This window comes from Rousettus aegyptiacus, unplaced genomic scaffold (genome assembly GCF_014176215.1).
Source record: "Rousettus aegyptiacus isolate mRouAeg1 unplaced genomic scaffold, mRouAeg1.p scaffold_m13_p_6, whole genome shotgun sequence".
Lineage (NCBI taxonomy): Eukaryota > Metazoa > Chordata > Mammalia > Chiroptera > Pteropodidae > Rousettus > Rousettus aegyptiacus.
The window spans coordinates 99,960,652-99,976,698 of record NW_023416309.1 but is presented as its reverse complement, the minus strand read 5'-3'; the positions used below and the strand labels follow the sequence as shown (position 1 = coordinate 99,976,698).

Here is a 16,047-nt window from a genome sequence, read left to right as displayed (position 1 = left end):
TACTCACAGTGCATAGTTATTACAGTATTATTGACTGTATCCCCTCTGCGGCACTTCACGTCCTCGTGCACACGGCTGTTCTTGAGTCTCACACCTGCAGAGCTCTCAGAGCCTTTTCGCTCTGCTTTAGTCTCCTTGTCTATAAAATGGGGGTAGGAACAGTACTTACCTCCTAGGGTACTGAGGGGACTTCACAATCTACTGTATTAGTTTCTATTGCTCCCCCAAAAAATTGTCACAAATCTCAGGGCTTAAAACAGTGCCTATTATGTCACAGTTCTGTAGGTCGGCAGTCCAAGTCAGCTCAACTGGTTTCCTTGTTTTGGGTTTCACAAGGCCAAAACTAAGATGTCCGCAAGGCTGCGTTCCTTTTCAGAGGAATGAAGCCACTTCCAAGCTCATTTCCTGTTATTGGCCAAATTGTTCCTCAAAGTTGTAGGACTAAGATCTCTGTGACCTCTCTTGTCCAGAGGTCATCCATAGCTTCTAGAGGCCACCCACATTCCTAGGCTCATGATTCTCTATCGCCATCTCCAAAGCCGACCATGGCTGTTTGAATCTTTCTCACATTTGGACTCTCACTTCCCCCTCTGCCTCATCTCTCTTAACTCCTGCCAGAGAAATTTCTGTTTTTAAGGGCTCAAGTGATTAGACTGTGCCTGCCAGGTAATCCAGGGTGATCTCCCTATCTTACGGTCCTTAACCTTAATTGAAGCTGCAAAGCCCCTTCACAGCAGTACCTACATTCCTATTTGATTTAATAACCGGGGACAGAAGTCCAGGGAAGACAGCTTTAGAATTCTGACAACTACTCCTATTTAATATGCTTCATCCACAGATAAAAGTTTGTGTCATCACTTTTTGGTCTTTATACTGTTCAGAGATTGGAATTTTCTTTGAGGCAGAGAGAATGAAATCCTCATGATTTGGTGCTACCATATTTGTAAGAAGTGTGGGTGGGTGAGGGAAGAGTAGAGAAAATGGAACTAACTGCCATTATTACATTTCTATCTCATTTAGTCTTCATTATAGCTCTATGAAGTGGGTATTGGTCAACTCATTTGAAGAATGAGAACTGGAAAGAATGTTTTTGCTCAGTTTGCACAGCTAGTAAATGATGACCCGGAGATCTGAACCTATGCCCTTGCCATCGCTTCGTTCAGCTTTCCACCTGCATCAGTCACTGACCCCAGGTCAGAGACACACTGCTTCAAGCCTCAAGGGAATTTGGAGAGAGGAGTGGGTTGTAAAGGGAACTAGCACTCTAGCTGCTTTCATGGGCCATGGCGGAGTAGATAGAAGCTGCCTGCCTCCAAGTGGCAGCTCTGCCTGGGGAGCAGCCCTAGGCAAAGGATCATGGCTGCTCCTATTTCTGCTCCCATCCAGCCTCCCAGCTTATAATGGCTTATCTTTCAGTTGTCTAAGCTTTCTAGTTCAGCCAGGCCTACAGCATGACCTCTATAGAGCCCTTGCCAGCTCCCTGCCTACCTGCCAGGGAGTCGATGGGCCTCAGTGTTAGCAGTAAAGGCGGGCCAGAAACAAGTGTTATACGCCCAGTCCTTAGTCAAAAGTGATTCGTTTCCAGTTATAAGCTATGGCTTACTGGACCCTGGGGGTGAGCCAGACCTCAGCCTGCCACCCTCGACACTGATGAGTTAATAGGAAAAGCAACATCTATCTAGCACAGCCTGCCTTCCTAGGAATCCTGGGTGAAAGTAAAGATGACTAAGACACATTAAAACATTTTCTGTGATTGTCACTCAAAGTCCCCCAGCAGTAGTTCACCCCATCTGTTTTTTGAGCTCTTTGTAACCTTTCCTGAAAGTCAACTTCTAGCCCTGGCCTCATGATGCTTGGCTGGGTTTAAGAGTCTTAACTATGATGGAGTAGATCTTGTTCCTTTCACCTCTGGCTTTAAGTGTCCTCTCACATTTCCCATCTCACAGTGTGTAGTCCTCTCTGGGCACAGCAGCATTTAGGGAACTAGTTTCTGTACTGCCTTTATCTCATTTCGGGAAATGAACTTCTGCAAAGGAGCTGGAAAGGAAGAGGAGGGATTATCATGCAGGCACAGGGAGGGGCCTAGAGAAGAGCTTGGTAGATGATCTGCCTCCTGAAAAATGCAACCAGAATCACCAACAAAGTATCGGCTCAAATACATGCAGGAGAAAAAGAAAAGAATGTTAGGGTGGTTAGAGCAGAAGAAGCTAAGCTACCCAGAGTGTATCCTGTGAGGAGCAGATAAGGCAGAGTGAGGGGGAGCTGCAGATCTCTCCACAGAGACTCCAGAGAAAACGGGGCTTGCTAGCCAGACACCATGGGAGCTTGCTTATCAAAGGCTGTAAAACAGCTGGGCCAGAGGCCCTGTTACCTGATGTTTAGCTCCCCCAAGCAGCCTATAAATCTGCCTATAACAAGGAGAAAATTAAAGAAATGAATCTGGGCAAATAGAAAATTAAGGAGAACTAGAGACAGCCAGGTCCTGTGGAGAGTCTAAATGATCAAGAAAATCTAAGTAATGGTTTGAGGGGCTAGAGAACTGGACAGACTCTCATATTATGTGGGCCAGAGAACAAGAACTTTGGGGTCCTAGTTTCAGGGACCTGGAATAATAAAGCAGCTTAGTAAGCAACACAGTACAGTGATTCTCAAACCATGGTCTCCTTATGGGGAAGGGGAGCAGTAACATCATCTAGGAACGTGTTAGATATGTATACACTGGGGCCTCAGTTTACAGAATGAGAAACTGAGTAGGTCCCTGCACTCTGATTCTGAAGCAGGCTGAAGTTCAAGCTCTGGCTTAGTGAGAGGAGTATAAAGTGTTACTTGTGGTCTATTTGTCTCCAGGAGAGGTGAATCTTGGGGCTGTTAAGAAAAATAGGTTTACGGGGCTGGTTAGTGTTTCTTATCTACAAGGTTGCAGCAGCTGGCTTCAGTTGACTCTAAAATGTCCCTTTAAACAAATAAGAAACAAAGGACAAAGACTACTAGGAACCTAGGAGAGGAAGGGCCAGACTGCTTTAAAAGACAGCTAGAGGTTTAGGAGGTTTTATTAATATTTAAATTGCAGTGAAACCACAGCTGCAGCCTTTGACTCCAGCATAGAGATATGCAAATTCAGCTTTCTAAAGAAAGCTGACAATTTCAGACAGCCCTCAAGGTAACAAGAACAAATAAAACAAATTATTTTGTAATTTATTTTTATTGACTGATGGAAAGCAAGGCACAGACAACCTACCCAGCGATAGCTACCAACCGGCTCTCTGAGGAAAGAAGAGAAGGTGGCCTAGAGGGAGAAAAGCAGGCAGATCAGTGACAGGAAATACCCGAAGAGAGCAAAACAGGCAGGTGGGAGAAGACGACTAAATTAGAAAGGAAGGGAAATGGAACCCAGGCCTGGGTTCTGAGGACCATCTAATCTTGCTGGCTCTCAGGAGCAACAACAATAATAATCATTAAAGACTTATTTTCTACACTCAAGTGCCATGTACTATTCCTAACATAAAAGGAGGAAAATGATGCCTTGAGAGGTCAAGCAACTTGCCCAAGGTCACACAAAAGATGGCAAAGCCTTGATTCAAAGATTCGTGTGAAGCTAAGTTGTGTCCTAGGACGTGGGTAAGGATTGAGGAAAGACCATGTACCCACTTCTGTGGTAGCCTCAGTGTGTGTGTGCATGTGTGTGCACACACTAGGGTTGTGGAAGGGAGGGAGAAAAGATCCATTTCTAGCCTTCAAATTGCTTACTATTCAATGGATGAGGCAAGAAAACTTGCAGAATTGTGCCTTTGGTTCAGAAGCCCTCTGGGGGAGGCTGTGTGGTAGGGTTAGGTTCTGCTTGCTATGGGAGATGCAGAGGGAGCTGATCCTGAAATGAGTCTGAATGATGAGGAAAATCTAAGTAATGGTTCACGTAATGGTCTGCCTGCTATGGGGAGGCCTCTGGGAAAGCTGGCCCTTGGAGCTTGGGTAGGATTTGGCCAGGTGAAAAAAGAAGCCAGGAGATTTTAGAGTCCCAGATGCCAGAATCGGGGGAAAGAGCACCTGATCCAGAAAGAAAAGAGATGGGACAGTCTTCTAAAGATATGTTTCTCTGACCCACCCACCCAGACTCTCCTGATCTTCCTTCCATCCCAAGCCCAAACTCAATCTGTCCATGCTTTACCTGCTGCTCCCTTTCAGGCATGCTGACCAACAAATACGAGGACCCACAGATTTTGCTCAAACAGTATCTTATATTGAGCCAGTTCTGCTCTGGGATTGTGGTAGCGGAGGCTGAGCTAACCACTTCCTAGGACAGTTAAAAGTTATTCACTATCCCAACCAATCAAAATATACTTTCCTTATATAGGAAGAACATGCAAGTCTGTAAATATGAAGAAATATAAGACGTGTATAAAAGGAAAAGCCCTGCTGTGATCTGGGCTCGGCCTTTCGATGTGATTCCGCTGAGCCAGCCCAGTGCTGGCACCAGTAAACACTACTTCCTGTTTATTGCCTCAGTGTCCTGTCTCTCTGCCGAGTATCCTGCAACACCATCTCAGTCCTGAATCCTGTCCACCCCACCTCCTCCACCAAGCCTACCTCAGAACACCTCAGAATTTTTGCTTTATTTATGACACCCTTTCCTTCAATAAGTTATTTCTCTATTTGACTAGAAGGTCCTTATGGGCAGGATTAGTATCATTTTATCTTTGTTGTAACCTAGCTGTGTGCCTGGCATATACCCAATGAGTATTTGCTGAATTAATAAGTGAAAGAATTAATGATCTCACTGAGTTAAGTGTTTGTCCAAGGGCTGGCCCTACCTTCAAAAATTTTGGTCCCTGGAAAACTACCCACATTCTGTCACTGGGAGTACTAATTCCATGCGGTTCCTCCCACTCATTTTTCTAGGACCCCAATTTACTCTACAAACAACATGAGATCTAAATGTCCAAGAACCACTCTTCTTCTTTCAAGCCCACACCTACAGATTTCCTCCTTGATTCTCTTTTGCCTATTATGAAGCCTATGCCTTTGTGACTAATGGGAACAACACTCACTTAAGCCAGAATGCCAGTTTCTCCTATCCATGCACCCCTCCAGCGAGGCCTCCAGGCTGCTTACTCAAGACAGATAAACTGCTGCGGACACCACTGGGGAAATAATTATGATGTTCAGGATAATCTCTGCAAGTTCAAAGCACCGACACAACCATTATTTCTTTCTTCTCACTTGTTCCCTGGGAGATGACTAGGGTAAAGATTGTTATCTCTACTTCCTAGGTGATAAAACTGAGGACCAGGGCCTTGCCAAAGGTCACCCAGTGAACTGGTGGCAGACCTAGAGCTAATTAGCCCAGGAATCCCTATTCATTAGGCCACAGATGGAAATACCCTCATTATATTGTCTGGTCTGTGTTTTGTCTGGGGGAGAGGGAGTATGGACTCCAGTTGAGCAGGGTAGGGACTGGAAAAGATAAAGTTTGTGGCACTTGATTCTCTATTGAGCTGCCCACTTGTGTTAGGTAGCTAGTCAGACATGAGGGACAGGGGAACAAAGGAATAGGGGCCCAGCCCAGAGACCACCCAAAGAACACCCTATTGGTAGTTAGGGAATCCCTTTTGTGTCCCCAGAGACAAAGGACAGGAGGGTCATAGTCTTAGCTGGCCTGATCTGGCCACAGATGCCTGGGCAGAAGGTCATTATAATACTATGTTTATATCTGAAGTTCATGAACTGAATTATAACAGACTGAATTCTGGGTAAGCACATGCACACTAGGCAAAATTATATAGCAACCAGGTGTCAATCAAAACGACCTCACCTGCTGATCACCTAGGAATGCCTTTGGAACCATGGCCCAATGATGGATCGCTCTAACCATAACACTTGGACTTAATTCCAAGCGTACTTTGCTTAATAAAAAATAAAAATAAAAAAAGTTTGTGTCCTGTAAAAGATTTTTTTTTTCTGTAATACTGATGCAGTTTGCACTGGTTAGTTCCAGAAGAGGTTTATTTTAAAGCATTACCACATGTCCTAGATTAGGGAAAGGAAAAAAAGGTGAATCCAAAGGTAACACAGACACACAGGTAAGCAGATGTTTGTCATCTTCTCCTGAAAATGACATAAAACCAAATGGTAGTGTATATTAGCAAGAGAAGCTGAGATTACAATTTATGTGGGTCTTTCCAGCTATTAAACTGAAGGACTCTGGAATAAACTAGTGCCAAGTGGGTAGAAAATGTTCCCTTGGTGAAGCCTGCCCCTGGGGCCTGGTGAAGGGAGGTCTCTCCCGTAAGCATAGGGCTTGAGAGGGCTGTCTAGGGGCCCTTTGCAGCTGCCAAGGAAAGCCCTTGGTGGGATCATCCCCAAGCCCACAAGGCTCTGAAAGCCCTGGAAACCAAGATCCACTTTCTAACCAGAGAAATTAAAAAAACAAACAAAAAACAAAAACAAAAACAAAAACAAAAAACTCCATAGGAATTTGAGAGGCCATTTCCTAAAACTACGGCCCCAGGGCTGTGCTGGAGGAGGCAGTGATGATCTCTCCTTTCTGTCTCCATCCTGAATTGTCTTCACCCCAGCTCTGGACTTTTCTCAGCCATTAGCCCAACACCAGCCTCCCTTATGTCTTGACGCTTTGGCTTCCCTGGAGGCTGTCTGTCAGGGACAGATATGGGCAGAGAGAGGTGGCGGTTGCACCACATTGTGAATGCACGAAATGTCACAGAATTGTCCTTAAAATGGCTAATTTTCAGGTATGTGAATTTCACCTCTATTAAAAACAAAACCTGAGCTGCCCTGGGAGTGAGGAGAGAAGCTGGGTCTCTCAAGGCTGTGAGAATTGAGGCTCCTTGCAGGGAGTGGCCATGAGTGACAATGGGAAGGCCAGTCTGGGTCTCCCTCCCCCCTCTCCCCACCTCCAGGACCAGATGGGAACTGGGGCTAGGGAGAAAGGCCCAACTGGGGCAGCGCTGGGGTCTGGGCAGAAGAGAGGCACTCAGTGAAAGGAGGAGGCTGCAGCCGCCTCTCATTTGCATTATAAGTGATTGGTTTTCCCTGCTCGTCCCTTATTAGGACACAATGGACAGTTGTTTGCTGGTGCAGCAGATCCATTTACCAAGGGGAAGAGGAGACAGAGCAAGAGTGACTGATGGGCCATAGGGTGTGTTGGTGGGGGCCACAAGCCCACCTCCCTTCTCCTGCCCTCCCCCAGGCCACTAGAGCTCTTGTTCTCACACAATGAGAAGGGACCTTAGAGAACAAACCAACCACATTTACAGATGAGGAGACTGAGATGCTTAAGAGGGGGGGATGAGACTTGCTAAGGTCCAACAGCGAGTTCATGGCAGAACTGGGGCTTCTAGGACCTACAGTCTAGATTCTACGCTCTCATTCCAGGGCCTGATCTACTTGCCTGCAATTTCTTCTCCATTTCCTGCTGGCTCAGGGTTTTTTGTTTTTGTTTTTGTTTGTTTTTTGTTTTTGTTTGTTTTTTTATCTCTGTGGTCTCTTTTCCTGCTATTCCAGGCTTTGGTTTCCCTGTTTTCTCTCCTGTGTCTATCTAATCTCCTCTTTCTCTGTTTCTGCCCCTCTATCTTTTCTTCTCAGTTTCCAGGGAGCTAGGATAATTACTAAACTTCCAATTAATCCCTGCCCTAACAAAGGTGGGTCTGGCAGGAAAGGCAGCAATTTTGAAACTGTCTTGGTATGTTTTGGGGATAAGTGGGGACAGAACGAATATGTGTTGGGGGCTATTATAAACCAAGCACTAATGGACACATGACACCATCTCATTTCATCTTTTCAATCTTGCAAGGTAGTTGTTCTTAGAGACAAGAAGAGTGAGAGGCTCAGAGAGGTTGGGTAACTTGCTCAAGAGCACCCAGCTGACCCTAAAACCTCAGTTCTTCCGTCTCACAGCCTGGAGCAGGGGCTAAAGCAAGGTAAGAAGCCTGGCTTTGTTGCCTGCTCCCTAACCCCCCAGGCAGCGCCTGCCTCTCTTCACAATCCTCTCTACCCTTTGGTTCCCACCTTATTCCGGGCCCCTTCTGCACGTGGTAAAATCTCACAAATGCAAGCTTTGTCCCTGGGGGGCTGGGGAGATGGCAATCAAGAGGGAGAAACCTAACAACCCCAGCCCCAGCCCTTGGAGTTGTCCCTCCTGCTGACACCCCCTCCCAGCTCCGTCTGCCCCTCCACTCTGTGGGTCAAGCTTGCCAGCATCTGCGTCTTTCTTATTGTGCTCTGGGGAAAGAGGAGAGTGGAGAGGGGGGGTGTTTGTGAGTGGGTGTCTGTGTTCATGAACATAAGGCCTCCGGGTTCGTTCTGACACTGAATGAAAAACTCACCAATTATTCGTCCAATCTCATTAATATGCAGACAGACATCTGTTATTTAGGAGTCAACAGCAGAGGAGGCATTTTCCTGGGAGGGAGGAGCACTTATGTATGTGTCCCTCTTGTCTCTCTGGCTGCTGGGAGGTAGCCGCTTGGGACTCACCCCACCCGCCTGGACCTGGAGCCTCCCTCTCTCTGACTCTCACCCCCAACCTTGACAAGAGGGAGTAGAAGATTGACTAGAGATGAAGAGAGACCTGGGAACCCAGCTGGTAGGGGAAGGCAGCGGAGGGGCTGCAGTGTGTAGAAAAAACTCCTTTGTTGTTAGGGAGGAAAGGGGGGATACTGCATAAGAGCTGAACCCCTTTCCTGGGGAAGAGAGTGTGGGGTTGGTGGAGAGAGCTATGCCAGGATTGCTGGTGTCCCCTGGCAACCTCGGGGACATGACCCACCTCCTTCAGACCTTCGGGACCAGTTTGAGTGTATCTGGGGTGGGGTCACTATGGCAGCATGGGGTCTTCACCCAGAGACTTCAGAAAAGGTAATGGGAGAGTTCAGAAGAATGGGGACCAAAGGCACTGAGACTTAAGAGGAGTCACTAAAGCTCTCTAGCCCTGGGGATAGGTGTGGGAACAAGACATAGAAATCTCTCCTTTCTGTGTTTCGGCCTTCCTCCAGCCTTTATAGCCCCAGCACAAGAAGCCCCCTCCAAGATCCTGATTCCTTCAGGCCCAGCTCAGAACTGGATGTCTAAGTTGTAAAAAATAAAGGTTGACATCAGCTCAGCCCCCTTTAAGGGGTCAAACAGCTATTCTACATCTTTTCTCCTCTCTGAAACTTCCTCAACAACACAATGAAGTAGATGTGGTGATCGGCTCCCTTTTCCAGGTGTGAAAACTGAGGTTCATACAGGTGCGGGATCTCACCAAAGGCTTGCCAGGGAGGAAGGGGCAGAGCTGGAACCCAGGCACTCAAATTTCTGCCTCCAAATCTCAAGCTCTTTTCATGACTCTCCCTCCTGAGAAGGCTGGAGTCACAAAGAAGATGACCCTCTGTCAGCTGAAGCATTTGGAGGTTAGACCAAATCTCTGCCCCTGCCCTGGCCCCATCCCAACCTTCCCCCTCCTCCTCCTGGGCCTGCTGATTGCTGAGGTTAAGAAACACTGTAAGCATCACAGAGTGATTAGTTGTTTATTTCATTAAATGATTAACGAGGCTACATTGTTTCCCAAACCGGAGTCTAATTTGTGGGGGAAACAGCTGCAGGGGAGGCACCCTAGTCTGACTCTGCATCTGGGGTGGGAGTGGGGGATAGGTCCCCTCTCCCCAGCCTGCAGAGGCCTTTGAAGATCAAGGAACAACAGCTCCATTCCCTCCTCCCACCTATTGGGCTCCTGAGCCCAGAGGCATGGTCCCCTACCTAAAATAAACCGTCTGGCAACCCAGACCTGCAGAAGGGACCGAAATCTGTTGCCAGTGGTATTGGAAATGTATTAAACTTTGGGGGCTCCTACAGCTGATTTATCTTCCTAATTATATTTGCTTTAGGCGGATATTGAAATGTGTTTGCATTCCCTGAGCGCAACGGGAGAGAGGGAGGTTGGGAGAAGAGAGGGGCACAGACTGCACTTCGGCGGCCACAGGCTTGAGCCTGCTTTGTACTAAGGTCCGAAGTAGAAAAGAGAAGCCACAAGGCCCCATGTCCCAAGTTGATGGTACAGCAGGTCCCTGTGTGGGGAGGGTCAGTTCTTTGGGACCAGACTGAGAGGTGGGCCTGGAAGCCCCAGCCTTTTCCAGCACCCCCAATCCAGGACTTAGGCTCCTTGAGGAGGATCTCAAAGTCAGCCTCTAAACAGGTCTTAGTTTGAGAGTGTGGGGTACCCTGTGCCCTTGAAGCTATCCCAGAATTCTTGAGAAGATTGGCTGAGATGGACCAGGACAGGGTCCTGTAGGAGAGGCAGGGAGGGAAATGGGCATCTGACGAGCCAGGAGAGGGTGGGAGTTTCCTTTGATTTCAAGGCTGGGCCCTGGCATAGGGAAAGGAGAGCTATTTTAAATGACACATCTCAGAGTCAAATCCCCAGGCCCCCATCACCTCATTCAGATAACCTTCTATCCAAAACCCAAATCTGGTTACTTCATTCTCCACTTGAAATCCCTAATGCCTCCTCACATCCTCGGAATGAGGTCCTGGGTCCTTTGTGGACCCTGCAGTGGCCCCGATATACCTTCCCGGCTTTGTCTTCTGCCCTTCTAGCCATGGCAGCCCCAACCGTGCCATCTTCTTTCTCATCTCCATGTGTCTGCACATGCTGTACCCTCTTGTTCAGAGTGCCTTTCTTACCCTTTCCCTGCCTGGCACACTCCTCTTCAACCCTCAACCCTCGGGACCTAGCTCAGAGGACTGGCTCCGGAGGCTGTAAGGAACTCCCACAGCCAAAACACTGTCACACCTGCAGTACTTCTGTTCGCTGCTGGGCTGGCCTCCAGAGCAGAGATACTGGTTCTTTCAGTCTCCTAAGCCAGTGTCTGGCACACAGTTGGTGCTCAGTACATATTTACTGAATGGATGGGGGAGGGATGGGCTGTGAATTAGGGGGGATCCCAGCAGATAGGAGGGTAAGGTCTGTGTTCCCTCCCAGAGTGTTTCTGGAAGAACTGGCTGGAGCTGGGGGAGGGGAGAGCCAGGGATGGTTCCTGGGGGAGAATGTCACCGAAAAGAGGCCAGTGGGATCAGAGCCAGGGAGGGAATACAGGACAATGTGAAACCAGACTCCAGAGAAAACAGACCAGCACTGTCTTTCCTGACAACAAGTGCTCCAGCCGGCCCCTCTGCCAGCTTTCCTTCTTTAAGAGGTGGGGGTGGTGGTGTGACCCTAAACTCAGCTGATGCTCCCCTCAAATGATCAAGAAGCTCAGTATGGAAAGAGGGTAAGGCCTCAGAATCAAACCTCTGTCCCCCTGGGAAATTTTACTCTGCCCAGGGTCAGCTTCTCAACGTGGAAGCTTTTGATGCCCTCCCTACCCCTACAACTGCCAGGACAGTGAACAAGGGTCCTGGACCACTTCAGCAGACCCCTTCCACACTAGCGGAGGACCCCAACTGGACTGAGTAATGAATAGCACATCAGTCCACGTAAAAACCCCCTAATGGCCTTAGGATTGTCTGGCTCATGAACTGAGATGAAAATTCCCACTCCCCCTCCTGTAGCTCTTAAAAGGACACTGCTGACCCAACCTGCGACTTTCCCCTCTGCTACTTCTGTAACCATAGACAGGAAAGTTCTTCCAGAAGTCTAACTTTCCCTCCTACTGCTAGAAATTGGTAGACTTTTTTTCTTTTTCTTTTTTTTTTTTAGAAAGCAACAAAACTAAAGCCACAGCCGTTTTCCATGGACATGGGCTTTATTTGGGGACTGTTGGAGGAATGGAGGGGGAGGAGCTAGGACCAGTGGGCAAGTGGGGGGGAGGGGATTCTCAACTTGCTTTTTAATTTAGTGCATGTTGCCTAGAGGTTAGAAGGAGTGAGAACAGCTGTAGAAGTGAGAGTAGAGGGAAGATCATGAAATGGATACTTTCCTTAGGGAAAGAAGCCAGGGCCAGGATATGGGACTGGAGGTGGGAAAAGAAGGCATCATTCATATACTGAGACTCAACCAAGGTCACTGCTTGATGCCAGCTTCCCTAACCCCCGTGCCCCATCCCAGCTCCAGGCCTAGATGCCTGTCCTGCTAGCTCCCTCGACTTCCTGTCGAGAAGAAGGGGATGAGAATGTGGGGAATGGTGGCACCCTCTGCCTCTGGCTCCCTTGCTCAGGAGAACTGCTCACTTAGCCTGCCCTGAAGTCCTAGCCAAAGTCAGGAAGCCTGAGTGCAGGCTGGGGAACAACTGTACCCTTTGCCACCTCTCTTGACACTGCCCCACCCCGGCCCCTCACATGAGATTGCAGCTCTTGGCTCGATCCTTGTGTATCTCGCCTTCATTCCCGTTGCCCCGGTCTGGCCGTCCTGCCAGCTGAGAAGATCGCTGCAGTCCCCGGCGTGAATCAGTACGGCGAAGCTGCCTGGTGCCACGGCCAAGGGAGGCCACTGTGGCCACGTGGAAAACATCCCTGACGCTGCGCTCAGAGGACCTGGAGGAACACTCCACGTAGGACACGGCCCCCACCTGCTTGGCCAGCACAGTACCCTGGAAGGATGGAGTGCATGGAGGAGGTTACGGGGCCTGGCCTGCAGCTCTGGTAAGGAGCATGGAGGCTGGAGGAGAGGGTCAAGGGTCAGAGGCCAGAGGTCAGGTCAGAGGTCAGAGGCCAGGGCAAGGGGTGAACAAAGTAGGGTGTTTTAAAATAAGAGATTGAGAAGGTCAGAGGTGGGAGGTCCAGGCCAGGACTAGGTCAGAGGTCAAGGGTCCTACCTGCTCATGTGTAACAGGGATAAGTCTCTGCTTGGACAGCTCCCTCAGTGTGGCCAGGTCAGTCCGCATGTCCAGTTTACAGCCAACCAGCACAACTTTGGCATTGGGGCAAAACTCCTGAGTCTCCCCTTGCCACTATTTCAGGGAAGAAAATAGAGAAGAAAATAGAGTTACAGAGGGAACGAAGAAGGTACAGGTGAATCGTGCTCCATGCCAGGAGGACATCCTTCCTCATAACAAGTGAAAGCCATGTACCCCTATGGACTCTCCCATGTTAGCAAGGAGGTGGGACTGGTGGGCTTGGGCTGAAAGCAGGATGGGGTGTGGAACGGGAAGGAGCTGAAGGCTGGAGTGGGGCTGTAGGGTTGGAGGCCCTTCTTCTACCTGAGGGGCCATGAAGCATGTGCCAGCCTAAAACATTTCCTGTCCCAAATTTGTTCCTGGGAACAGACCAATCTTGCCCTCCCCTCCCCCATCTGGGAACTGGGGCTGCCTTAGCTGACTTCTATCCTTTCACCATGGGCTTTTCTCATGGAAATAGGGGCCTGGAGAGGACACCACAGGGCTTTCCTGAATTCCAAAAGCAGCATTCCCATCCTGTCCATATATGGGGCTCCCATGCCCAAGGAGATGGGAGAGCGGCTAAGGAATCCCTTGAGTACCTCTCCCTACTCTGCCTCAGCACCTCCAGATGCCCTCCCTATCCAGCTCTGAGGACTAATTTCCAGGAAAGGGGGGTGGAGGAGGATGAGAACTTCATACACTCCCAGCCCATGGCTTATATTGTCTCAGGATCACGGTTTCTGGTCCTTCTGAGTCTAGCTTCCTGTTTCCTCAGGCTCCCACCTTCTTGAGGACACTGTCCAGTGTTTCTGGTCGGCTAATGTCGAAGCAGATGAGTACAGCATCTGAATCGGGATAGGCCAGGGGCCGCACGTTATCATAGTAAGAGGAACCTGAGAAAAGACAGGGCGAGAAGGGACAGATGAGAGTCCTGGGTGGATGCAACACTTGGAATAGAATGAGAGACCTTAGCAATACTGGCTAAGGGATGTCAGGAGTAGAGAATGGAAAAGAGCAGTTATTAATACTCATCAAGGAGTCTGTGTTTCTCTAAGGTGGGGGGAGGCGGAGGGTAGGTTACATGTGAGAAAACAGCTCTCCACTTCCCTAGGGGTTTCTCTAAACGTAATCATTCTTAATCTTTTCTGAGTCTGAGAAGCTCATGAAATTTGTCGACATTCTCACAAAATTTTGCATGTGCTTTCTGGGCTTTGACAGACATCTTCTAAAGCCCTCCAGAGGACCAGGATAAAAATAAAAACCCTCCTCCTTTTTGGAGAAGGGAGAGTTCTCCCATCCTCTTGGGACTTGATCTCAGATTTCTATAGTTCAGTCTATAAAAGCAGTTCCCAAACCCAAAGCAGTTCCGGAAGAAATTCTAAATGGCTTTTCTAAACCCAGTCCTATCTCCTAAAAAACATGTTTCCAAACGAAAAAAATCATTCCTTCCCAACTTTCCCAGGTAGGCAGAGTCCAGAGAGGATTGGATACTGGACATGGTTTCTATGTTTGTCAGCAAGCTCTGCCTCAGTTTCCCTGGCTTTAGGCAGAAAATTGATTTCCCTCCCTCCTAGAATTGAATGGATGGGCTGAGCTGACGTGGAACCTAAGGGTCTAGCCAAGGGCAATACCAAGGTAGGGGTCTTGATAGTCGGGGTGACCCCAGGGACTTGGCTACCTGAAGTGTCCCACATGTTGAGCTCAATGCGGCGCTTGTCGATCTCAAAGCTCGCAGTGTAGTTCTCAAACACGGTGGGGACATAACTCTGCAAAGAGGGATGGGTCAAGATGAAATTCTCCAGTCCTCACCCCAAATCCCCTCCTCACTCCCACACCCTGACCAGCCCAGCCCCTGTACACAAGTTGGTTTGGTGTTGGGCAAAGGGGAGATCCCAGGAGTGGCTGCTTCAGGGAATCTCTGCTAGGTTCCCAGACCCCCTCCCAGTTTTTTCAGCCCCTAGTCCTTCTCCTCTACGACGCTCAAGACCCCCGACATTCCCTTAGCGCCCCCCTCGGGATCCTCTGCTTCTCTCAAACCCCATTCATCTCACCCTGATCCCCAATTCCTCCCACCCCAATCCTCTGCAGTCTTTCCAGAGCCCCTAACACCACCCCAGCTCCTCCGAGCCCCTCTTTCCCCTGATTACCCCAGCACCCATTTCCATCCGTCCCTGGGGCCCCAGTCACCCGCCCCCGCAGCCTCAGTTACCCCCTCCCAAGACGCCGGTCCCTCACCCCGGGATAGGCGTCCTTGGCGAACACCTGCAGCAGTGCCGTCTTGCCGCACTCCGCGTCCCCCACCACTACGATCTTGCAGCGGCCGCTCTGCCCCTCCATGGTCCAGGCTATGCGCCGGCCCCCCGCGCAGTCCCCCTCCCGGGCCCCGCTGCAGCCTCCCCAGCCGCTGCAGCTGCAGCCGCTCGGGCCGCCGACACCGGCATCTCGCGGGCCCGCGCCGAGCCCCCGCCCGGGGCCGCGGCCCCCCCATCCGCCCCGCCCCCAACCCGGCGGCCGCGCCCCCGGCCCCGCCTCCCGCCCGCTCACTCGGGGGGCGGGGCCCAGAGGAGCTGGGCGGGGCTCGGGGAAACCTAGTCCGGGGATCAGGGCTCTAGCGCGCCTGGTGTGATCTAATGGGCCCTTGGAGTTTGGGGGCGGGCCGAGCCGGGCTATTTGACTGATTTGACTTCCTTGGGAATGGGGATGGGGCAGAGCTCGGGCGAAGTTTTGAGGGGTAGGGTAGGATCAGCATACGCACGAGGCTCGGGCCTTCTGCGTGCTCGCGCGTGCACGCCAGTGTGCTAGTGCGGACACGCGCGGGGGAAATCATCCACTTCTTGAACAGGCGGTGCTGCAATATGTTAGATGAAGGAGGGAAGGGAGTCTTTTGGGTTCGGCCTCCCTCCTTCACTCTCCTGTCCCGGCAGGGAGTCTTGGGGAAAGAGTATGGACTCCAACACACCCACCAGTACAATGGTTACGTCAAGGCTTTCTGTCCCCATGGCAACGGAAGGCCTAGTGTGGGGCTTGGTGACTTAACGACGGGCTCGGATTAGCAGGGAAGCAGGAATGAGTTTCTCCAGCCAAAAGCAGGGCGAAAAGTTTTGGGAGAGCTGCGTCTTCTGGTGGATACTTTGGGGAGACGGAGATGGGGAGGAAAAAGAGGCAGGTAGAACTGCCCAGAGTGACAGCTGGAGCCAGAGACAAGCTCCAAAGTCATTTCAGGCTTGATTCGGAATCAATGATT

At 49.9% G+C, this 16,047-nt stretch overlaps 1 protein-coding gene across 1 annotated transcript; it reads right to left on the bottom strand.

Moving 5' to 3' along the window:
• Positions 1–9,512: 9,512 nt before the first annotated feature.
• Positions 9,513–15,241, bottom strand: RND2 (Rho family GTPase 2). The gene is made up of 5 exons (XM_016150951.2): positions 15,039–15,241; positions 14,482–14,569; positions 13,587–13,696; positions 12,741–12,875; positions 9,513–12,515 (listed from the first exon to the last, which is right to left on the bottom strand). Exons 1-5 carry the CDS (start codon positions 15,138–15,140, stop codon positions 12,261–12,263), a joined length of 690 nt encoding a protein of 229 aa, XP_016006437.1. The 5' UTR covers positions 15,141–15,241; the 3' UTR covers positions 9,513–12,260.
• Positions 15,242–16,047: the final 806 nt, after the last annotated feature.